Here is a 25,283-nt window from a genome sequence, read left to right as displayed (position 1 = left end):
TTTATAGCCATTTCATGGGTCAACATGGTTTGGATTATGGATATTATTGTGTAATTTATTAGAGAACAAATATAGACGAGTCTAGATGTATGTTTAGTGTGGTTGCCACAAAATAAGTTCCCTTTACTTGATGCTCTTTTAAAACGTTTTTAACTTATTGGTTTTGGGGTTTCATGAATGGTGGGAGGATCATAGATCATTAAAACAGATGAACCAGAGGCATCCTCATGTATGGATGGTCTCATTGATCAGTGTTTTCAGCTAACAAGCTTAAGGGATCATCTGAGGGCAATTGCTGTCACATTTTATCTCAGATATCGCAATTAGCAAACAGTCCTCACTGTGGGTGGTATTTGAAGTTATAACTACATACTGTATTTCCATATATTAAAACCCAGTTAGCGCCACTTTTGCACCTCCAGCTGTTTCCTTTGGCCCTTAACTCGTACAAATGAAAGCTTCTTTCTTCTTTATGAGTCACAGCCACAGTCATAGCCCTCCAGATTTTTTTTCTTCTGTGTATCCCCAGGATTAAGCACTCATTAAGGTCCAGAAAAGGTCAGCTTGTCAACTTGACTTTGTTTCAATTTGCAAAACTGTCCTTGAAATGATTTTTTTTTTTTTTTTGCTCCAGTGCGTCATTCATGTAATGCAGCTTGATTATGTTCTCTCCAACCTAACAGCACAGACACATTTTTGCAGCCATGGATGTCTTACATTGCAAAATGCCATTATTTCTTTCCCCTCATGACTGTTCTTTTCCTTCCTCCTTCACCCCGCCGTCACCTCGCTGTTGCCCTTGATTTTCTGCGGCATGATCCCAGCATGAGCTGATGAGGAGGAGGAGGAGGAGCGGGGGAGGGGTGAAGCCTCCCGCCCAGCACGCGTGCACACGCCCGTGTACATGATGAAAACACAATGGATAACTTGAAGACTTGATGGGTTCTCAGAGCTCGGTGAAAAGTTAGGATGACAGTGGGTGGGGAGGCTGCTCAGCCACTTTTTGAGTGACATCCCGTTGCGGTGTCAGTGCACAGCGTGGGAGGGAACAAAGCACAGTGCCATGGCAACCACATTAAAAGCACCTTAAAACTGATTTACTTACAAAAGCAATGTGTTGATGTTCACCTTTGTTTTGCCCTAGGTGTATGTTTTTACAATCCCATGTCAGTTTCATTTGAAAGGGAAAAAAACAATCAGGTGAGAACGATCACATTATGGTTTATCCATATTAAGACAAGTCTCACATTTAAAGCAATACATTCAGTATGTTTATGTTTATGATGTGTTTCCAGTGTGTCAATGGCTTTATCTATTCTATACTGTACGCACCTGTAACAATGTATTATGTACTCCAACACAGCCAAGGGCCAACGCTGCATTGTCAGTGAAGAGTCATTTGAAATGAGGGGGTTGTCCTGACGATGCTGCCCTTGATGCTTGATGCTCACACGGTCCGTCTCCACATGTTGTGACTCCGGGGGCTGAGCCGTTTTCCATTTATAGCTGCTCTCGCACTGCGGAGAGGGTGCTTCAGCGCCATATGACATTGCTGTTTCACTTTTCAGAGGAGCAGGGGAACTTTTGTATGACTTCCACTGAGCAAAACAATGTTACGTCAGAGACAAGTGTTTGGGATAAGTGTCACAAGTGCAACATCAACTGTCATATTGCTGTCCATGTGCTGTCCCCCTTCTCCTCGCCACCCAGGATCCCTACTGACACTCAAGCCTCCCTCTGCCAACCTGAACTGTCGGCAAGGTCTCATAAGGACTCGTACACATCATCTTTCCTTCAGCACCAAATCACTTAAATTACAGTAATGGAGCAAATCCTATGCATTTCTCATTGTGCAATATGTATAGTTGTCTGTGATGCAGCAGTGCCATCTGTCGTAAGAACCCTGTAATTGCCATCCAGTACTAGTGCTTCTACAAAAACCTTCGATCCTATGTACATTTCTGTTTAAGGACCCCCAAGTCTTTCTGGGTAAGCGAGGCCATACTGATGTGATTTTCCCCAGTCGCACTACTCAGTGAACCAGCCAGCCTTTAATCTTCACTGTTTGTTTGTTTCTATTGCTCAGTGGGAACTCTGAATCTAAAGAACTTTCTTAAAATACAGAATCTAAAGAAGGCAAATTATATGTAGAAACCATAGAGTAACTATAGAGATTTTATCAGAGTTGTTATCTGTATCAAAATGAACTGCTATAGAAGAGAGTAGATTATGTTACTGTAGGCTCTGTGCAGCATATAGGGAAAGGAATAATGCTTTCTTTCGTTTATTTACATGTTTTTTTTAAAGTACAAGAGAAAATATTTAAAATGATTTCTTTCTGAGTGAGCTCTTTTTTTTCTCCTTGTTGATGGTGACTGAATTAATAATGTAATTCAAGGCCTTTTTTTAAGACAATATCCTAAAGTCACATTAGCCAGGCCTTCTCAGGGGTGACAGGTTGAGCAACATGACCATCCATTCAGGGTATCCCTCCATAGCTCTAGAGAGCAGGAAACACTGTACACGTGGATGGACTGACTAAAAAAAAAAAAAAAAACACACAACTTACAGTGCTGTACCATAGAGAGGACAAGGGATGGATTTTGGAAAATAAAGCTTTTAGAACTTGTAAGAAAATGTTTTTAACAATTATGTGTTTGTGTGCTTTTCCTGCGTCATAATGGGTAAAAATGAAAAACATCACAGACTGACTCAGACTGATATTTGAGCGGTAACAATATGTGTGTGGGTGTGTGAAGACAGAAAAAAAAACTCAGGCAGATGATTGCTAATGAATAAAGAGTGACAATATGAACACAGATTTGCGAAGATGCTCAGAATTGCACTTTCTTTGATGGAATTATACTTTAGAAAAGAAAACACCACTTTTTTAAAATTCTACTTATTAATCAGTTTGTAAAAAAAAAAAAAAAAAAAAAGAGCACATCCAGCTCTGAGTGAGAAAATGAAAACTGATTTTAAATGTGATCCTGAGTTTGCAGGTGCAGAAGGTGCCAGCTTCTCTGAAAAGTGTGCACCACCCTCGCAGCATCTGTTCATGTGGCAACCCCACAGCTACTCATTTTCCAGCCATTTCAGGAAACAACTTGTGACAGCAGGGCTGGTGTTTAGCCAAGATACGACGGTGAAAGCAAATGGAAACAAGTGTCTGAGCTCTGTTGCATCTGCGGCACACAGAGGAGAGATACAATAATATACCTGAGTGGTTGATGTGGTTTAGAGACAGACTAATCTCCTTTATCTACACATGATTCTCCACAGATGGCCATTTCACTCTGGATTGGTACTAAACAATGAATCCTCCTGGACTGTTAAACAGCAGCTGTGTGTTTGCCAACATGACACAGTTTTGCCCCTCTCTGCCCATCTTTGCTTCAACGCAGTGAAAACGAGCAGACCATTTTCACATGTAATATTGACTTTTATCCATCTCACTGGATAATCACGAATTTAACTTTGTGTTAATTTTCAAGTTTTCTCCTTTACTTGAAGAAGAGTCCTTGGATTATTTATTGATGCTGTCTTTAGGCTATTAGGCTTTGTGGAAACGGCAGATAAGCACAACATCCAAGTCCAGCAGCTCCTGTGGTGCCAATCAAAGGGAAGCCATTGGATCCCCAGTTCTTACTAAAGGCGGTGATATGGCAGGAAGGACATGATGACCTTGCTAAGCTGTGACACTGGTGTGTATCCGCTGTATTGATCCATTATCTTATCTGAGTCCTCCCTCCTCTCCATGGAGGGAGTGACACCCTTATCTCTTGTTGTGTTGGTCAGGCACTACTCCTTAACTCAAGAGTCACTCCTTAAAAACATAGCTTCAGTGTGTGTGTGTGTGTGTGTGTGTGTGTGTGTGTGTGTGTGTGTGTGTGTGCGTGCGCTTCTGTTTAACTGCAGAAGAAACAACACAATAGAGACATGGCGAGGCTTTGTAGTGCCATGTTAAACTTAGGCCTAATACTGATTCATTGTAGTCTATGTAACTGTCATGACTACTAATGTAACATAATGGCTAGTGGAAAATTAAATATGCAACAAAATATAGGCAAATTGTAGCACTTTATTGTACAATACATTTACTCAGTATTAAACTTAGCCTGCTGTAGACTTATGTCCTAACTTTAAAATGTATTTAGTAGGCTATTTGTTGGTTGGTATAAAAAGGCAAAGTAACAAGTACTTTGTACAGTAAGCTAATTATAAGGTAGGTATTATTTTCAGTCGTGATTATTTTGTATATAAAAGTAGCCTAATTTTCGAGTCAAGTCCCAAGTCCTGAACATTGAGTTTCAAGTCCTGAACAAGTCATAATGTGCTCTTCACCAATTGTAAAGTCATTTTAACAACAGAGTAATAATATGTTAAATATATTTATTTAGCTGTTAAGCTAACAGTAGCTCAGCACTTGCTTGCTAACTATGTTAACCCTTAAACTACCGGTCTTTGTGCAACTTGTGCAAGTTTTTGCGTCTCTGTCTATACTGTTTGCATACTATTAGTCGTTTTTTTGACCATGTGGTTTTTGTAGGCTACTCAAACAAAATTCTTTTTGGCATTATTTTTTTCAACTGGCTCTCAGAAATGTAATTTCATGGTTCTCTCCTGCAATTTGACTGGATACTGACAGATTGGTTCAAAAAAAGTGGAACATCTGGGGAATTAGGTGTTGATTTGCTGGGAATAGCATTAATGACAGTTGATTTGGGATATGAAGGGAAACTAATTGATTGGTGGCACACTATTTAAATAGACTAACATAAAGATTTGGACTAGGGGGAAGGTATCTAGTATCTAATAGTGCCAAGTAAAAAGGCACAAGTCGAGTGAAGTTATTAGTCAGTAGCTGACCTGATTTGCATAAAATAGTTAACTTTACTCGGTAATCAACAAAATGCACTTTTTACTTTTTTAAAATTTTTTTACCAAGTAACAGTTAATTGCAGGGGTAAAAAACACAGTGAAGCAAACTTAAACCACCTAAGAGCTCCAAAGTCTACCATAAAAGTCTAAATCGAAGAAGAAGTAGAAGAAGAGGCTGAGGTCTGAGCGTGCGCAGTAGCTTAAGTTCAGATCTGCATAGCATGAGCAGGAGTATTGGCGCCGACGAGGAGACAGAGGAAAGACAGCCAGGCTGCTCGGATTTTTACCATTCTCTTTTAAAGAATAACAAGGTAAGTTATCAAACAATAGTTGTGTGTGAGCTTGTGGGTCTGACTGCTGCCAATATTAGTTAGCGTTAGCAAACGTATGCTAAGCGCTAGCTAACACACGCTAGCGCTAACAGTGCCTGTTAGCAAGTTAGCTAACTTGCTAGCAGGCACTGCACAGTATTTTAGGTGCCAGCAGAGCTTGCTTAAGATTGTTTCGGTAATGCTTCCCCACCACTGCCCAGGGGTTGCCTGAAAACCTCTTTTAACTTTGGATACAAAAGTGTGTAGTTGCAAACTTGAAATGTTGTCGATTTTGAGACACACGCTTCAGTGGTTGCTTACACATTTGATGCTTTGGCCTGTAAACCAGAGTACTGTTTACCACGCATAAACAATTGTCAGTTTAAAAAAGTTATAACTATAGAGTTAAAATCACATTTCATGTTGAGCTTTTATGTACACCTGAGCAGTGCAGATTTGCTCAATATTCATTTGGATCATGAATTTATTCATTGTCCATATTTATATATTAATATCTGTTTTAAATGGAAACTAATGTTGAAAATGAGATTTTGGTGAAATTTGCACTGTGCAAATGTTAACTTTATATAAGTTATATAAGCCTATTTAGTCACTTTTTTCGTTTTTGCTGTTGTAGGTATTTGCAGAGTGACTTTTTTAATGCCTTGGACCCCTACACACCACACTTTGTCATAATCTTTAAGTCCAAGAAAGGATGTGTTGGAGACTCATTGGCTAAATTTGAGCAGCAGATTGAGAACCATTATTATCATGGTGATTTTTGTTTTGTTTTATTTTATTTTTTGCAACAATGGTGATGAGGGGGGGTATGATGGAATAAGAATAAGGTTATATCTTAAAAATCACTGAGTGTCACTCAGTAACTGTTTGCTGCACTGTCAAACAAACTTTGTGGGGACTCTTGTTCCATATTCACTTTGACAAAAATGTTTGCTCAGTGAATTCTGAATGTTGCATAAACTTTTATTGTTCACTTCTAGAAACCAGATGAGACAGCTTTTCGCACCTGTTCTACTTGGTGATGAACCCAGTAACTTCTACAAGACCTGCTTCGTAAGTTCTCTTATTTTCATCTTGAAGTAGCATAAAGAGTTTTGGGGGAATTTGCTTTGTGTTTGCTGGTATTGTAGTGAGTCAGATATAAGGACTAATGTCAATTATATCTCTGAGTTCAGTACAAAGATGGGTATGGACTGCATGCTAACCATGACAGTTGAGTGGGTGTATGTATGTGTATTTAGTGTATGTGTTTCTATGTTAGTTTCACTTGCTGGGAATCTGCCGAAGCGGCCACGTTGCTCTGTAGCTGGCTTTCTAGCTCCAAGGCACCTCTGCCTGCCTGTGTTAAGTTGAACCCGACAGCAAACTGCTGACCCAGAGACAAATAACATGATGAAAATTGATCATGCCTAACAACATTTCCCTGTTTTAATGTTGTTTGTGTTTGGTTTTATACAGGTTTCTTACAGTAATGAGGCATGTGCCCAGGTATTGGTTTGGGTCTTGACTGTAATCGGGGAAGATGAGTGTGCCTCTCCCAATTTTCGCCACCTTGACCCAGTGGCCACAGCCATTGTTACTGAGGGAGGTATTGTAATGTCAGAGCTCAAGAACCTACCTCAGGCATTTTGCCTCTTGTTTGGCCTGTCATATGCCTTACACATGGACTGCAGAACACTTTCACCTTCATTCACAGGGTGATGCCTGGTTTGGGACAGGACAAACACCCACCAAAACTGCAAACTCTTAAAAATCTTCTGGTGAGTTACAATGTATACGTGTATACGAGTGATAACATTTGGCATTAGATCTCACTTGTCATTGACAGTGGACACATTTTTTTTTTTTTGTTGTTATGTAAATTTCTTTCAGGTATTCAAATTGTCAGGCCAAGTGTTCAGCAGCCAGTTACATATAGACACTGCTAGTGAATGTTCATCGTATATGTGTAAGGTCCATTGCCAGAGTCATTACTCGTTCATATTGTTAAGCTTACAGATTGAAGCCACTTTGCACTTGTCAGCCTGTTGCTTCTAAAAATGGCAGGAACGTGCAGCATTCACAGGGATCAGCTGAGTTTACATTACTTGCTGCAATCACAAAATCCTGGAGTGACTGAACAATGCCAGCTTTGTGCCTCTTCACCAGTTTGGTACTGTTAGAAAAATTTTAAAAATACATTTACATTAACTTCATTCATTACGTATAACTGTAAATTTGATTATTTTAGGAGAATGCAACCTGTTTTTCATATCTATGTAATGGATGTTTGCAGTACTTAAGTTACACAAGTACCACTTACTTGTTTTTTTTTTGAGGCAATCGGTTTGCATGGTTTTATCAAGTAAATTGTAAGTAAATACAACTGATAAATTCTAAGTTGCAGGATATGTTAAATTAGTTAGCCCAACTTAAATAAGTGAGTTGTCTGGAATACAAACACAGTAAACTTAACTTATGATTACTGAGTTATCTTAAATAGTAATTCTTAGTAGTCTATACTAAGTCAGGAGTACAACTGAAGAAAATTCACAAGTACATCATACCGTTTTTTTAGTAACTACACTCAAGTGTAACTGTACTACACTAAAGAGCATTTGTTAGTACAACAAACAGTACTTATTGCATTGGACTTTTTTGAGGCAGTCCGTTTGCGTGCTTTTTCTAAGTGGGTTTAACTAATCAGAATTTACAGTGTGGTGTTAAAGGCTCCTTTGATTTTGTCAAGTCTTAAGTTATCAAATTTGTGGCGTTAGTCTGATTCGAGTCCAAGTCATGTGACTCAAGTCTACACCTTTTTCAAATAATAGGCTATACGGTTTTCAATTTGTAAGGTGTTACAGATGCTGTAATTGTGAAAATGAAAATATAATTACTTCCTATAATGAGTAACATGAAATCGTTATTTCTTAATACATATATGGGTAAACAGAAAGACTACAAGAAAATATAGACTTTTCAGTGTTCAGTTATATTCTGCTGATGATCTTAGTTTCAGTAGTATTAGTATCTTTGCTTTATTTATTGAATAAATGTTTTTATTAGGCTAGTGCGTGAAACCAAATGCTGCCTAATCGCACATTATTCCTATTGTAAATACAGAAATATCAAGAAAATGCTCTCTGTATACATTGCAAAAAAATATTTACATTTACACAGTCAATGACCGTACTGTAAAATACAGAACGATCAATATTGCTGCACTTATGCTGCAAATTTGCACCTCAGGGTAAAAGAAAGGCCAAAGAATTATGAGAGAAGGAGATGGACGGTTGGAATAAATCAATTTGTTTTTCAGCCTCCACAGTGTCTTTATTTCGTCTTCTATTGAGCTTAAATTGTCTTTCTATTGACTGGTGAGAGACAATGTGTGTTATCCCTCTGGATAATGTCAAAGGCGTTAAAGCCTTTCAGCACTGAATGCACAAACTCTAAGCAATAACTAAGAGCCAATTTTTGCATGCTTTAAAAAGCCTCAAGCTTGATTTATCCCAGATTAAATCACCCTGTGCTTTCAGGACAAATGATCTGTCTCAGAGGCCCATGGGCAGCCAGCATGACAACTAACATTTGACATAACTGATGGCTTCAGGGCAGCTGGTATTTCCATCCCACAGGAAAAAAAAGCTGATAGCACAGAGAATAAAGGTAAGGGTGCCATTTAGACTGTATGTGTTCACTCCTGTGTGGAATTGTTTTGTTAATCAGATGCCTCATGATGGGTCAGTGAAAAGAGGGTCAGCACAGCAGCTTCCAAAAGATGAAGCCTATTTTCTCTTTACAAAAAAAGAGGTATAAAATGTTATCTATTTCATGGGTCTCTTGGGAGAACTGGATGCTCTGCTGCAGTCACGAGACACACTGTCATGCAGAAGTAAAAAGGGTATTACTGGAAGCAACACGAGGGCATCGCCTTGTTGCGCTGTGACTGTGACAAGCAAGTGTGAATTTCTCCTCTGTGGTCAGTGTAGTCTGAAGGAAGGAAGAAGGTTCATAAATCACACAAGCAAGTGACAAATCGATCTCTCGCTCTGGCACACTCACAGTGTGTATTTCACATTTCGTGTTGTGTATCTTCTGTTTTTTTTTTATGTGGGTCAATACAGACATGGAGGCATTACACAGAAAGACTTTGACAGCAGAACTCAGGGACATAAAGTCAACACTGCTATGTACTGTCACAGTCTGAATGTGTGATCCAATAACTGAACGGTTTTGAGCGAAGTAACATCAGTGCGTTGGCTCTATTCTAAGTCATTAAAAAGAACATGATTGAAATGAGATGGTACATGATAGCACCCTCTGGGGAAACTAAGGTGACTGTAATATCATTTCATAAATGTTCCACTTGAGGTTTTCTCATTATCTTGCATTAACCTCTCCAGTCAACATGCCCACGTGGAACTAGCAGATCATTTCCTCTGTCATGACATCTCTGACCTTGTCTGACAAACATTATTCTTACTACGGCCTCAAAAATGTAATGCCAATTCAACAATTACAAAATCTGACTTTTATTGATGGATATATAATGTTAAACTAATTAATGTTCCAATAAATGTACAATTTTCAACCAGTTTTCCTGAGATTGTGAATCATAAAATATGTAGAACTGCAGTGCACAGATAGATTTATCATAGATATCTGAACACAAACTGGTTCAGTTTTTCACTGCAGTGATGTTTTTGGTGGCAGTGCGGGAGTTAAAAAGGATAATTAGAAAATTAGAACCCATGTATTTCCAGTAATCAGTGAACTGCTAGCACGACAGAGGATCATTTCTCCTGAGATTGTTTTACATTAATATTTCACTTTTATACAATCCATATTTTGTTGGTATCAAAAATCATCAGGAATATGCTGAAGACAGTTTATTGCACGAAATATGACAATTATTTCTGCTTCTGCTTCTCTGTACAAATGCAATGACTGTTTCAGTGAGCAGCATCCCTGGGTGTCAAGCCTACCACATAGTGACATTTATAGTGATTAATATTATTCTTTAGAGGTATCACATTTATTTGTGGGCATTTTACTACAAACGTTTAATCTGTATTAGTAATATCAATTTATTTGTCAGATACTATGTAATGTATTACAATATAGACAGCTATGTCATATAGTGCCTCTGTGAATGTTTGGTCTGCCTATATTTACATAAATGCTTCTTGGTAGTGGTCAGAATATTAAAAACACAGCTGTTACTGCTTTAATTATTTTATTTTAAGAGTTTTACTGAGAGTAATGCTTTTAAGTATGAGTTTGGCTTAATCCTTTGTAGTTTTGCAGTGTGACCACTGGAGGACAGAGAACAGTGCTATTCTCAATACGACCAAATTAATTAAAAAAGAAAAAAGCTGAAATAAAAATAGGCACTTCACACAAATTCTGTTTAGGCACAAAAAAAACATTTAATTTGTTTACAAAACATGCAAACAAATATCAAGTGAACACATTTTATGGATATTAATACATACGAGCATGTATGCATGTATGTTACATAGTGTGGAAGGCTGAGACACAAACACATGAACAGAGACAATATAAACAATTTTCCCCGTGTTAATCAAACATTCAAAGCTGCTCATATTTTGACTCATGATGCACCCTGAAGAGACAGTTTGATGGTCAGCTAATGAATACTTCAGAGTTTTATTTTACAGCTTCATAAAAACATACCAGCTTCAGATTCCACAGTGACTATAACTGATTACATGATGTTGTTCATGCCACACCATGTTACTGTAGTGTTTCATGTCTTTATGTATCACAACCAGAAAAAAAGTAGCACCTGAGCCTGCAGAAACCGCCTTTCTCCTCAACATCATTTATCTCATATATACATTTCTAAAGCCTGTACAGAAGGCATTATGTGGTAAGGAATGTCCATTATTCACTGTATAACATCAAACAGCTCATCTCAGCAAAGAACAAATATAGTGTAACAAATCTCCAGATCAACAAACAGTTACTGTACATCATCAATAATGTATCAATAAAATACCTTCACCTATCAAATCTTTTACAGAACGTGAAATTCAGCATTTGTGTGATGCAATAATTGGGTAACATGGGTGCTGCAATCTCTGATTCAGCCTGTGTGTACATGTAGTATACATGTAAATAAAATAGTAGCCATTGTATTTGTGTGCCTGGTCCTAATTTATATGTACAGTGAGCACCATGTGATAATCACAGGACAATTTAAGTATAAACTGAGATCAAATTGTTGATTGTCAATAGTTAAAGAACTACATTGTTTAAGTCCAAACATGATTGCTGATGTCAGCAGCGGTAATAATACAGAATGTGGATGAACAACCAAAATCCAAAGCAATAAAATAGGAATGACAAAAAAAAAACCACTTTGCATTCTTCAATTGCTGGTAAAAGATCAACATTTCACTCATTTACAATTGAAGTATTTAACCAGAAAATCAATCATGGAGGCTATACCATCATCAACAGTACTCACTGTATATATAAATATTCATATACAATCATTCTGCCTTTTCTTGTCATGGTTCACCACATTCTCCAAATGAACTCTTACCTCAATCCTTCATAATATCAAAATAGTTTTTAGCAAAACTAAGTTCCCTTTTTCCTCTCTTGTGAACATGACAACAGTGTCTGATCATTCAGCTGTCTGTAGAACCACTGCCCCTGTTCTTATTGCGACTGAGAGGGAAAGTGGACTTGCTCTGTGGCTGCGTCATTTTGCTGGCCAGGTACACAAAGGGTTCGATCAGTGTGCGACGGTCCACCACCGACACCTCCCACAGACGCACTTTCTCGTTCTTCGCCCAGTTCTGGGCCATGTTAGAGTCGACTCTCCTTTCATCCTGCCTGTCCAGCTTGTTACCCAGCACGACAATGGTCACCTGCGGATCAGGATTAGGTTAGCCCCACATCAGCTTAATCTTTAGCACTGTCCACATCCCTGTACTACACTGCATCAGCTACAATAATAGCAATAACAACTATGGCAGTCCTCACCTCTTTCTTGTCTCTGTGACGGTCGATGTCCTTCTTGAGGGCCTCCATCCGCTTGAAGGACTCTTTACTGTCAATGCTGTAGACGAGTACGAAACCATCTGCAAAAGTATAGTAATGTCGAGGAAACTCCATCCCATCCCGGAGCCCGCGGGTGTCATAGAAGCGCACCTGCTCTCGTGTGCCACGGTCGGTTTCTATCGAGCCGATGTAGATATCCTCCAGGGTCTCCATTGGCTCTGAACCTAACAGTGGACAAAAAAAGAGACATATAAAGTGTATTACATTACATAAGTGATGAGACATTTGCTTGTGATTAATTCACTGTAACTGCTGGACTTTATATTTCCTTTTTATTTTGCACATTGAACATGTACTGTAGTTTACAAATACTGTAAGCTAATGACAATAATATATTTTGCTGATTCAATTGCTATTCCAATGTACTGTCTATAAGAAGGAATAAATGACTACGAAACTAAATATTTTAAATGTGTAATGCCAGTAAATTAAACAGAGAATAGCCAGCCTGTGACACACTCTTGACAGTAAATATAAAAGACAGTTCAGCAGCATTGTATGAAGTACATGGAAATAAGAAAACAGTATTATTCGGCAGAGGGCATACCTGCAACATGATTGGCATAAAGAAGTTGTTCCAGTACAGCAGTTTTGCCAACTGCAGCCTGACCACACACAACTACCTTACAGCTTTTGCCCATGACTCACTCTTAGGTCAGAAAATCTGTTTTTCAGAGAAAATGCACAAAAACACTTTTGAGTCAAATATTTCATCATTTGGCGTTATGCTGCCAGTAACGGTACATACTGTACATTGCATGCATTTTAGATAAATACGTTACTAAAATGTGTTTTCTAATAAACAAATACTAACAATACTGTTAACAAGACAATGAATAACTTAGCGCGAATAAATATCGCAGACATATAAAAATAAGTCACGCTGATACGTTTTAGTAACGTTAGCTAGCTGAGTATGCTAACCTTCCTCCAGTCTATGACATTAAGAAATCGCTTAGCATTAGCTTTCGGTGAGATCCAGAGCCGCGACGTCACAAATCAAGTAGCTAATGTTATCTGAAAAAGACTAAAACTCGTGTCTTCAAAAAATGTATATGCTGATGTTGGCTACCTGTTTGTAGATGTGTGTTACATGAGAAAATAGTTCTTACTTGTAAGCAAACTGCTCCTCTTCCCTATCGGACTACTTCCTGTTTACAGTGTACGTAACGACTGCAGTATGTGGCCACGCCCCTCCCAATTGACGGCAAAATGGCGACGGAGAACTGTGATGCTGTGAACATGGACCCCGACATCGAACTGCTCAGTGACGAAGAATTAGAAAGGTAAAACAAACGAAAGATATATTGTCAGCGGTAGAAATGCATATATAACGAAGTAGTTTACTGACACATATAATTTAAAGTCTTTTCGGTGTTAATTTTCTTCGCAGTTCGCACTATGAAAGCTAACTAGCGCGCCACCGCTGTTAAGCTAAATTCTGCCCCAGATAGCTTTTAGCTTGGTTGTCCTCCTCTTAGCTAGCTCCCCAGATGGATTTCTGGGTTACAGTAAAGGGACTGTGATTATTATCAAGCTGTCAAGAGTACTGCTTTCACATTGTTACCGCATTCCCAGTATGATACTATCTAGCTAAGTAGTCAATGCCACCATTCAGTGACTGTGTGGTCGTGGTAAAACATGAAAGACTTCCAAAAAAAGTAACGGCAGTGGCCCACAGCATGGTGTCATATATTCCTGGCTCTGCTGCCCGTCAGCTTCACAAAATAGCTACGTGTTTGATTGGAGGGGACACTTGTGACCTGCTGGTTTGGTGCTTTCTAAGTTTCTATGTTTAGCTGACTCGGGCCGGCAAGCTCCCTCATGCACACTGACAGTCACATTCCTGGGCATGCTCTCTGTACACAGGACAGTGAATATGATGTTCACACTTTGTGGTTTTACTGCTGAAATTAATTTGAACACAAGAAGTTAATCTGTACAAACCCAACCAGTTTACCACCACTCCCATACACCTGTGTACAGTGCTGGATGAATCACCTGAAAGCCATACTTGAGTACAGGTCTTAAGGTAGCTGATGTTTACTGTACTTAAGTATAAAACGTAATTTTATTATGTTAAATGTAATTTATGCAGAAAATAATAGTCCGAGTATGTGTTGCTTATAGAAAAGGAAGTGGTCAGATTTCTGATGAGGGATGCACCATATTGGATTTTTTTTTTTTTTTTACCAATATCTGATAGGCAGAAATAAAAACAACCCATTTTGCCCACCTAATTTTGTTGATCATCCAGTCTTTTCTGTAGTGGAATTAACATCATATGATGCATACTCACATACATACATACATTTTATGATGGAAAAAGGAGACATAAAAAAACAATGCTTTTCTGTACATGTAATAGTCATCCATTGTGCAAAGTAAGAAAAATATTCCAAGTACTTCGGATTGATGTTTGTACGTGTTCACAAATCAATTAGAATTTATTTATACCTTGGTTTGTGATATCAGCAGAAATCAGCATGTTGGCCAATTCCGATATTTCATTTTAAAGCCAATATCTAACAATATCGATGATGTGCCGATATTATTGTGCATCCCCAATTCTGTAATTATGAAGTGTATTTTTTCTTAAACTGTACACAACCTTAAAAATACAATCTTTAATACACTTGAAGAGAAACAATGTTTTTCCTTTACCCCCATTCCTCCAGTCATCTGTTCATCCCGTCCTTCCCGATATTGTAGTAAGTAATGCAGATTCTTAGGGGATAATGTACTGGAGTAAAAGTATACAGGAAATGTAGTGGAGCAACAGTGAGAGTTGACATAAATATAAAAACTCAAGTAGGTTACAGATACTCCCCCCAAAAAACTAAAGTGTTGTAATAAAGTATTGCTACTTTGTTACATTACACCACCGCCTGTTTATCTCACTCTGTTCAGACACACTCATCTGAGTCTGCTAAATTTGCCATTTTATCTGTCTTTGTGCCAACAGGGAAGCAGAGGGCTTCAAAGAGCAAGGCAATGCCTTTTATATCAAGAAGGATTACGCAGAAGCATTCAATTATTACACCAAGGCCATAGGTAATTATCCCTTAGTTATGTGAGTCAGTCCTCCTGTCAGTCGATGGCATTATGTTGACTTCCTGTTTGGATTAGAAATAAAAGTTTGAATTCTGTCCGTCCTTGATAACATGTCAATAACCTATTTGTTATACAGACATGTGTCCGAAGAATGCAAGTTACTATGGAAACCGAGCAGCCACGCTAATGATGTTATGCCGATACAGAGAGGCTTTAGAGGATTCCCAGCAAGCAGTGCGACTAGATAACGACTTCATGAAGGTAGGTTGTGGGAAAACAAACAATGGCAATCTATTAGTGGGGAAAGTCACTCTTGTAATGTCTTAGATTGTGAAAGGGACAGTTCAGCCCCCAAATCAAAAATATGTATTTTCCCTCTTACATGTAGCATTGTTAGTCAATTTAGTTTGTTTTTGTGTGAGTTGTTGAGTGTTGGAGATGTCAGCTGTAGAGTCTGCCCTCTCCTCAGTATAATGAAGCTAGATTGCACTTGGCTAGTGGCGCTCAAAGCACTAAAAATTACATTTGAAAAACTCAACCGCAATGTCTCTCTCCAGAAATCATAATCATTACTCTAGATTCTTCCTACTGTACTACATCACTACATCTGTATCACTGCACAGATTGAAATGTGCATCTACTGCTAGCTGAACTAGCATGGCTGAGCAAGTTAATATTACAGCACAGCAGAGATTGACACTAGAAAATAGTTCCTACTTAAAATTGCTTACAACAAGATCTGTGGATTTGTCATGAGTAACTGTGTCGTGATTTCTGGAAAGGGACATTGTTATATATTATTATAAATATTTTCTGTTGCTTTGAACACAACAAGCTGAGAGTCATCTAGTTCCAATAAATTGTCAAGAAGGCAGACCTCTCTATGGCCAATATCTCTAACACTCTGCAACTCACATCAAAACAATCTAGACTGATAAATAAAACTTTGCATTGTTATGATATGAGATTTTCATGGAACATGAATTGTCTCAGAATATATCATGGCGTCACAGTATATATATATATGTATTTATTTTTTGTTCCTTTATCAGTCACAATGACCTTTAAAGGAACAAAAACAGTAGGTTTCTTTGGTTTTTGTTAATGGAACTAAAATGTGCAAAATGTTTGACAAGCAATCAAGGAAGAAAGACAATAAGCTTGCGAAGGTGAAATTCTTTGTCCAGTAGCTTCTTTCTCAATACCATAGATAAACAAATGGACACAGTATGATAACTATCATTTTCTATGCCACAGAATATTTCAAATTTATAGATTTCAAAGTATACCACTGCAAGACTAATAGCATACAGGAAAGAGGAAACATGGGAAAAATGTGTATTTTTGGTTTGGGGGTGAATTCTACCTTTTAAGATTTCTCAGGCTGTAATATGTAATTTGTCCTGAGTGTTATTTTTGTTGTGCTGTCTAAACTTTCCCTCAGCCTAACTCTTCTACTAATGCTTTGCTAATTGATTTCTTACATTTTCCAGAATGCTGTAGATAATGCCTAGAAAAAGGGGCATATGTTTTCATTAAGCTATTCAATATGTAAATAACATGAGTAAAATATGCTTTATAATAGAGTAAAACTAACTTGGAATGTGGTTTTAGATAGGCCATAGAAACGTGGGACCTTGGCTATACAGCTATTGAGCTTGTAGGAACGACCAGTTTCATGCTTGTATACAGTTAAGTTTGTAGTGCTATACATAAGCTGTAGGACATACCTGTAGCTGTCCAGTGGGCTGTGAGCATCATGATTTTACTAGAGGGATTAATAGGTGTGCCACAAAACAAAGAATTAAGATGGAGCTAATCACGGTTTAGTATTTGATACACAGTGCCCAACTGATTTTAACCAGGTAACTGAGTGATGTTTTCACTTCAGTTTGTTAACTGTTAATCTTTTACCCACAGGGCCATCTGCGAGAGGGCAAGTGCCACCTGTCTCTTGGCAATGCTATGGCTGCCAGCCGCTGTTTCCAGAGGGTTCTGGAGCTGGAGCCTGACAACAGCCAGGCCCAACAGGAGGTGAGTTCCCCCAGTTTGATAGAGCGTGATCTGACAACTTAGACAAGATTATCTGCTATCAGATAAGCTTTGCCAAACAAGTGGAAATCAAGTGGAAAAGGTCGGACAGCGAGTGGTTAAAATAAGCTCAACTAGAGAGACTGTTAAAGGAATACTTTCCCCACAAAATGATCATTTGTATATTAATTACACACCCCGTGCTACATTGAAATAGTTAGTACATTTTGTTTTTCTCAGGTGTCTATGGTTAGTGAAAAGTCCCAAAACAACAAATTCTTGGTGAACTGAGTGAAAAGGGAGCCGTGTTTAACAACATTTTTTTTTAAAAATCAGTTGACATACTCTCACACAACTCATGAATTATAATCCAAGTTTCACTACTCAGTCGTATGCTCAGTCCCAAACACATGCCATTTTGCTAAATCATTACTTTCTAAAACACGGACGTGACGCGTATATAGGTAATCATGTGTGTTTGAACTCATGGAATGCTTGCCAAGAAGTCAAGTCAAGTCAATTTTATTTGTCGAGCCCACTATCACAAAATATGGTTTGCCTCAGAGGGCTTTACAGTGTACGACATCCCTCTGCCCTTAGACCCTCACATCACCCAAGAAGAAGCGCAACTCCTGTGGAAGGGTTTAAAACTGCAACATTTTAGCTAAAATGCACGTGTTTTGGGAATACTGAGCACACACCTGGATGAATGAGACTTCCACAGGAGATGTCTGAGAGTTTGTAAACTGATGTTTTGTTCAGGTCCATTGAGAATTCTCTCGGATTTTGGATTTTTCGTTCACCATAGTGGCACGTGAAGAAAAAAAAAATATTCACAAATTCAGGGTAACATTGGGTGAGTGACTGATAAAGAAATGGTCATTTTGTGGGTGAAGTATTCCTTTACTTCACACTGAGAAAGCCAGGAGGACAGTTGTAGGTTATTAACAGATGTACTGCTGCTTGCATTGACCTGGTTTTACAAGCACTAAGCATTGCACTGGAGAGATGCCAGTGTTGCTGCAAAACAATTAGTCCACTACAGGTCTTAAACATTGCTGCTGAATACCGCAAATTCCTTTGTCAGCTGAAGAATGCAGAATCCATCCTTGAATATGAGAGAATGGCAGAGATCGGATTTGAGAAGAGAGACTTCAGGATGGTAAGATACACTGCAGTTACAATCTTACTTATTTTTGTCACTTGTGGTATGTCACCAGTAACAGACTGCAAGTGTGCTCTGGTTGTCTCTAGGTTGTTTTCTGCATGGACCGTGCCTTGGAGTCTGCCACAGCCTGTCATAGGTTCAAGATACTGAAGGCAGAGTGTTTAGCCCTGCTGGGGCGCTACCCTGAGGCTCAGTCTGTCGCCAGGTAACACTGCATACTCAAAAATTACCTGGTAATTCACTTGATTGAAATTTGTCACAATGAGCGCCAGGTGAATGCAAAATAAGACATGTGTCATATCAACCCCTTGCAGCTCTTATTATAACCTACTAGTAAAATACTTACAATATGTGACTCATATAACTATGATATATGACTTGAAAGAAGTCCTGTAAAATGTACAGATCAAAAAAGTACAACACTTTTATAGCACCAGAATAATGTTAATAAATGTGTGTCTGATTAATTTCTTGAGCCGACTCATCTTAAGTAAATACAAGTATGTCAGATTACTGAAATCTGTGGGCTTTAACACTTGGTAGTTTTAAAAACCAAATGCATAATTTTGTGTTTATATGGTTCTGAAGTATTATATATTTTTTTAAAAATCGTGGAAGAAGTTTAAGCTTGTTCTCAACTTGGAAATTATAACACTGTAGAAATGGCACATCCCTAAAGTGACCATCCCATCATGATAACTTGCCTTGAAAATGAAGATTCTCAGAGGAGTGCCTTCAGGAGCTGTGTGGAGCTTGCTTTTTGTCAGAGAGGTTGGAGTCATTCTGATCATTTAAAGCTGAAATGTCTCTTGACAAGGACTTCCTGGAATAAGAGTTCTTGTATTTCAATGAGGCCTTCTCGGCTAAATTAAATATAAGTAATTTAACAAAATGTCGTTGGCTGGTGCTATGCTTCCATCGTGATTCGTGTGTTAGCAGGTTTACTTTCAGTTGCTACTAGGGGGGTCCCAATTGTTATACGATGTTGGTTTTAATGCCTGACAACTGCGACATACATCATTGCATCAGACTGTTCTTGGAAAAAAAGATAGGCAGTATGGTATCAAGTGTTATATAGCAGTCATATTTTGGGAGGAATTTGCCACACTGAGGTCATAAAGTCAAATGTAAATAATTTATATAAAATGTTAAAATAAAAACTCATTTTACCAGATAATTGGGAACAAAGTGTTAAATGCAATAACACAAAGTAGAGCCACTAGATGTCAGAGGGGAACTTTACAGCAAGCTTGAGTTTCCTCACCTGCAAAAAGCCATCAGATCCTGGGTATTTTACCAGGCAAATCTAATCATTTGTGATGCCTGTAAATATATAATTAATGTTGCATAAAGTGGCTGATGGTACCAGCATATAGCATCGTTTACAAACTGTGGTTTGTCTGTTAATGATGCGTCCTTTTTTACATTTCTCACGGGAAAGACAAAACACTGCCAAGCACAAGACTTCAGGGAAGCAGGAGGATTTTGCAGATCTGTATTTTCTTTTATTTTTTGACAGTGGCCTGCAGCTGCACGATTCAAGACAGCATGGCCACTGTTAAGCTACACTGTGTCTTTTTTGAGTGGCCAATTTTGCTTTTGATTTTGAAGGCCGCTGCTGAAAGCTCATTTAATTTTTGATTTAGAATCAAAATTGTGAGTCTCCTAGTTGCGACGCCCCTGCATACTCGTGGACTGTGTCATCACTGAAGGGAAGCATATAATCCCGAGTTAACTGCAGTTTTTAGATGTGAACTAAATGATAAAAGACGACAAAAAATGCTGTTGTATATGTGATGTCTCACTTGTTACTTTTTTATATGCATGCTGTCTTTTAAAATTAACATTATTAATTTTTTCCCATTCAGTGATATTTTGCGAATGGACTCGACCAATGCAGATGCTCTGTACGTGCGGGGTCTTTGTCTGTACTACGAGGACTGCATTGACAAGGCTGTCCAGTTCTTTGTACAGGCGCTGCGCATGGCTCCTGACCACGACAAGGCTCGGCTCGCATGCAGAGTGAGTCATTCAGCAGATGAGAGTTTTCTAAATCGAATCAACTTTTTTTGCGAATTCCTATAAATCCGAACATTACATTTATATCAGATTGGAAGGCTTTTCCTCTTAAAGTGGCTGTTAACTCAGGAAGTTGGCCTAAGAAAATAAAACTGTGTCATTTTCTATCATTCGTTTTAAGTCTGATTGACATGGCTGTTATTGTAACCCAGAGTAGCTTTTAAGCTTGTTCTTTGTTTTGTCTTCCCAGAATGCCAAAGCACTAAAAGCCAAGAAGGAGGAAGGGAACAAGGCGTTCAAGGAGGGAAACTTTGAGGCAGCCTATGAGCTCTACTCTGAGGCATTATTAATAGACCCCAACAACATCAAGACCAATGCCAAGCTGTACTGTAATAGGGCCACTGTTGGATCTAAGGTGAGGAACGTGCACAGGAGCGATGGCACTGGTTGCTTTAACATCTGACAAGTTTGAGTGTTCAACTGTAAAATTTATCTGAGCATCCTTGGTGGCTCATTGCTCAGTGCCACTTAAGGCTAATGTATTGCTCCATGAGTATACAAGCTAGCTGGAATACTTGTATTAATACATTATTAAATAAGGGTTGCAAATATTGCAAGGGAGACAAAATACAGGAAAAGGAAAGAGTGACTCGGGCGAACATTGAAATATTGGCATACAGATCATACCCCATTCAGCCTCATTCAGTCATTCATAGGTTAGCAGATGCTCAGACTTTGCAAAGTTCTCATTCTGTCCCTCTGGCAGCATAATAAGTTTTGGTATCTTTGCCTTTTTGTACTTTTCTTCTGTCGCATCAATAGAACTAGGCCGCTACTTGTCTCTCTCTGTCTCCGCCTTGCATGGTCACACTTTTTTATTTTTCTGTGAAAGCTGAAGAAACTAGAACAGGCCATTGAAGACTGCACGAAGGCCATTAAACTGGATGAGACCTACATCAAGGCCTATTTGCGGAGAGCACAGTGGTATGTCCTCAGTTTTCTAACTTGGTTTGTAGTAGACAGGGAGTTCAGTTGGTTTGGGGTGTTTTTTATTTTTTTTTTAGACGTGGACAAGCAGAAGACAGTCTTGTTAACTTCACCTACATTTTGTTGTTCACGCCGGGTAGAGAAACAGTTACAGACTCATGCATACTGTGTTGCAGCTACATGGACACAGAGCAGTATGAAGAGGCAGTGCGAGACTATGAGAAGGTTTACCAGACAGAGAAGACAAAAGGTGAGAGTCAGACTCCCTGAAAGCTTTCAGCAGAGATGTCTCCTCCTTGTTCTGCTTCATCGTTTGTTAAAATGTCCTGTCCTTTGTTTGTGATCTAGAACACAAGCACCTTCTGAAAAATGCCCAGCTGGAGTTGAAGAAAAGTAAGCGGAAAGATTATTACAAAGTGCTTGGAGTGGATAAAAACGCCACAGAAGATGAGATCAAGAAAGCTTACCGCAAGCGGGCGCTTTTACATCATCCAGGTGCTTAGCTGAACTGAAAACATCTCTGTAACAATAATCAATCATTGCGTGATTCTGCACAACACTGTATACGCTTGTCCCTTGGCCCAATGACATTTTTTCCCCCTTCCCATCAGACCGTCACAGTGGAGCGAGTCCTGAGTTGCAGAAGGAAGAGGAGAAGAAGTTTAAGGAGGTGGGCGAGGCTTTCAGCGTGCTCTCAGACCCAAAAAAGAAGTCTCGCTATGACAGCGGTCAGGACCTGGAGGATGACGGCATGAACATGGGAGGTTAGTACCTGGGCAAGCCTCAAGGGTGAACTGCCTTGTCTACATGTATGCAGATAATTTTGAAAACTAATATTTTCCCCTCTGTAAAAGAATTCTGTCCATGTGTCCTTTTTACAAAATATATCCATCCACACTAGACATTAAATCAGCTCCAAATGTCTTCTGCTGTCTCCCCTCGTTGCAAAGGTGGTGAACTGTACACATTAATGTTATAAAACACCCACTGGAGATCTCATTACTGTAGACTCCTCTTTGCTATAAGGATGAAAGTTGCGAGTGATGCTCTGGACATGCACAAGATTCACTTCTCATAGACAGCAATCCCAAACCCAGAATTGTCCCTATTCAACCATCTAATCAAAGTATGCTGTGTCTAGTGGACTTCAAACTGCAGACGCTGGATGCAAACATACTGCTGCATTCCTCTGTGAAGCTCTTTAGCAACTAAATTAAATGTAAAGTGCTGGGCCATCAGTGAGCATCTTCGCCTTTGTTGCCGTGGTGTGTACCGCACAGTTGGCCCTTGTTGGCTCTTGTCAGCCACTGAACCATTTAACAGAAACATTTCCTGATGGTTTGGGTTGTTGTTCACTGGCGCACGGTATATATGCTTCGTTCTTTCAACATTGGAGTCTTTTTTTTAAAATGTGGTACCTGGCTAACTAGCATCATGACAGTCCTCTGGTCTTCCTTTTTAAATGACGTAAACAGACGACCACTGTCTGCCGATATGTAGGGGTATTTTCTCTCTTGTAGAACATGTGTGCAAGTTGGCCGTTTGCTTTGCGGTGTGTTCATGTACAACTTTTTGACAGAGACATAAACAGCGTGTGGCAATGCAACAGGCGGCCTTCCACACTGATAGTTCTCTGATGATGGTTTGATTCGTCTGGGCCTTAATGACTGTTTACGTGTGGATGAGAGGCCACAATAGAGGAAAAACATCCATTTTCCAAAATACCTGTATGAATGAGGACTCGGCCTAAAGTACTGTGTGAGCTAGTGAACCATTGTTAATATACACAGCTGCAGTTTTCATTTTGAGAATCTAGCTGGTAAGTTCTCTGTTGATGTTGATTCTTACACACATTTTGTCTCCACCAGATTTTGATGCCAACAACATTTTCAAGGCTTTCTTTGGAGGCCCAGGGGGTTTTAGTTTCGAAGGTAATTTATTTACTGCATGTTTACAGAAAGCTTTGAGAAAGGACACTTTTCAACTGTCAGCCATCTGGAATTATTGACTTGTTTGTTGTTTATTTCAGCATCTGGACCAGGAAATTTCTTCTTCCAGTTTGGTTAAACGGAGGATTCGTCTACCTAAACAGTTACTACATCAGGACTTTTCAACAACGTCAACCCCCCGACCCACCATCCATATTTAATGACTGACTGATTACTGGTCAGATTCCTGTCTATACCATTGACTGAATGAATGCAACCCAATGACCACATGCAACAAATGAATTTAAGCCCGTATAGCAAGGACGCCAAGGCGGCACGGAATGAGTTGATAGTGTTACTGGTTTTGGATTTGGTTTTCTTCCTTTCAGAATGAAACGAACTTTAAAGTCAGTAATGGCTAGCGACACTGGTCCAAATATTTCCCGGATTTTTTGAGATTGCAGAGATTGTGCAGCTATTGTATTAGAGCTTTTAGGGATTCATGCAGGAAGTGACATCCTGGGGAAACTCTTGAGATGCAACTGAGCATTGAGCAAGCTGTTATCTGGCTCGTCTCAACTTACTGCTGAGAGGGGAATATTCTGCATGAAAGTTAAAAACTTGCTTTATGATTTCGAAAGAAAATCACTTAGCAAGCGGCACCTCCCCCTTTGAAGAATCTGTCAGACAGACAGTTGGCTGCTACGAATTCGCACTGAAAACTTTCTCCTTGTCATAAGCCAATAGGAGCACTTGAGCATTTTTTTAAATTCACAGCTGGAGCCTAGACGTACACTTACAGTTGAGCTGAAGCACAGTAGAAAGATGGCAGTGGAGACAGCTGTGCTGGCTTTGTTGCCGGCAAAGTCCCCCTCCCTCCTGTTGTCACAAGTTTTATGTTTGATGTTGCCATTCACAGATTTCTGCATTGTACATTTTACTGGAATGTAAAGTGTTGATGTGTGATGATAGTTTTTTTTCCATTTTTTAATTTTGATATGTATATTTATTGTAAATTTGCTGTCTGATAGAGCCATCGGTGTAAGATAAGGACACTTTTCTGTTATGTAAAAGTCCGAAGGCAACACCGATTATGAGCATCCCTTTGACACTAATTCAGGAAGTTAATTGTTTTGTTTGATCTGCATGAAATATTGTGCAGAAATAGATTACGCCTTGTGTGTTCCTTGACTGTAATGCAAGCTGTTTAATTTTACTCAATGCAACAGATAAGCATAAAATACAACAAATATGATGTGCTGTGTGTTTGCTATTGTCTAAGAAAGTCGGGACCCGGGTGATGATGGAAACCTGGTAATGTTTAGTTACTTCCTGATGAGTGTGTTCTCTTGGTGCACAAGATGAAGATAAGAAAAGCGTCCTCATCTGTTCTCTTATTGTTTTTGACCTTATGGTGAAACCATCCTCTCTTTATCCTTGAACAGTACCAGCCATGTCAATAAAGTTGGCCTCCTCTGGGTTTCCCCTTAAATGATTGTCTTCTTCATGGCATAATACTGTATTTAGTATTATATAAGTAGTAATAGTATTTGTAATGTGATTGTTATCAACAAGTATGTGGTCATACTGGAAGCATTTTTATGCTGCATTTAAGGGATCCATTGTCAGTATTGTCAGTGTATTACATACAGTACATGTCAGTCAGCACGTCCCCAGTTTGGAGGAGCAGGCTGGAGACCGACACAGAAGCTGTGCGATGTACAGCTGAGGATCGGGGTCAGCAACAGAATGTATTTTAGCCACCTAAAAAAAAATGTCATTTTAAGTGTATGCTATATTGAGAAG

At 39.0% G+C, this 25,283-nt stretch overlaps 2 protein-coding genes across 2 annotated transcripts; one reads left to right on the top strand and one right to left on the bottom strand.

The window, feature by feature from the left end:
* Window positions 1-10,611: 10,611 nt before the first annotated feature.
* On the bottom strand, window positions 10,612-13,477 carry nkiras2 (NFKB inhibitor interacting Ras-like 2). Its single transcript, XM_042504724.1, has 4 exons — window positions 13,403-13,477; window positions 12,838-12,954; window positions 12,213-12,454; window positions 10,612-12,097 (listed from the first exon to the last, which is right to left on the bottom strand). Exons 2-4 carry the CDS (start codon window positions 12,929-12,931, stop codon window positions 11,855-11,857), a joined length of 579 nt encoding a protein of 192 aa, XP_042360658.1. The 5' UTR covers window positions 12,932-12,954; window positions 13,403-13,477; the 3' UTR covers window positions 10,612-11,854.
* dnajc7 (DnaJ (Hsp40) homolog, subfamily C, member 7) lies at window positions 13,478-24,969 on the top strand. The gene is made up of 14 exons (XM_042504723.1): window positions 13,478-13,576; window positions 15,256-15,344; window positions 15,481-15,605; window positions 17,265-17,378; window positions 18,463-18,537; window positions 18,630-18,748; window positions 20,412-20,565; window positions 20,813-20,977; window positions 21,455-21,546; window positions 21,726-21,799; window positions 21,898-22,044; window positions 22,161-22,313; window positions 23,418-23,480; window positions 23,579-24,969. Exons 1-14 carry the CDS (start codon window positions 13,503-13,505, stop codon window positions 23,614-23,616), a joined length of 1,482 nt encoding a protein of 493 aa, XP_042360657.1. The 5' UTR covers window positions 13,478-13,502; the 3' UTR covers window positions 23,617-24,969.
* The last annotated feature ends 314 nt before the right edge of the window (window positions 24,970-25,283 follow it).

This window comes from Plectropomus leopardus, chromosome 17 (genome assembly GCF_008729295.1).
Source record: "Plectropomus leopardus isolate mb chromosome 17, YSFRI_Pleo_2.0, whole genome shotgun sequence".
In the NCBI taxonomy this organism is placed as follows: Eukaryota; Metazoa; Chordata; class Actinopteri; order Perciformes; family Serranidae; genus Plectropomus; species Plectropomus leopardus.
The sequence above is the reverse complement of the archived record's forward strand: the minus strand, read 5'-3'. Positions and strand labels throughout refer to the sequence as shown.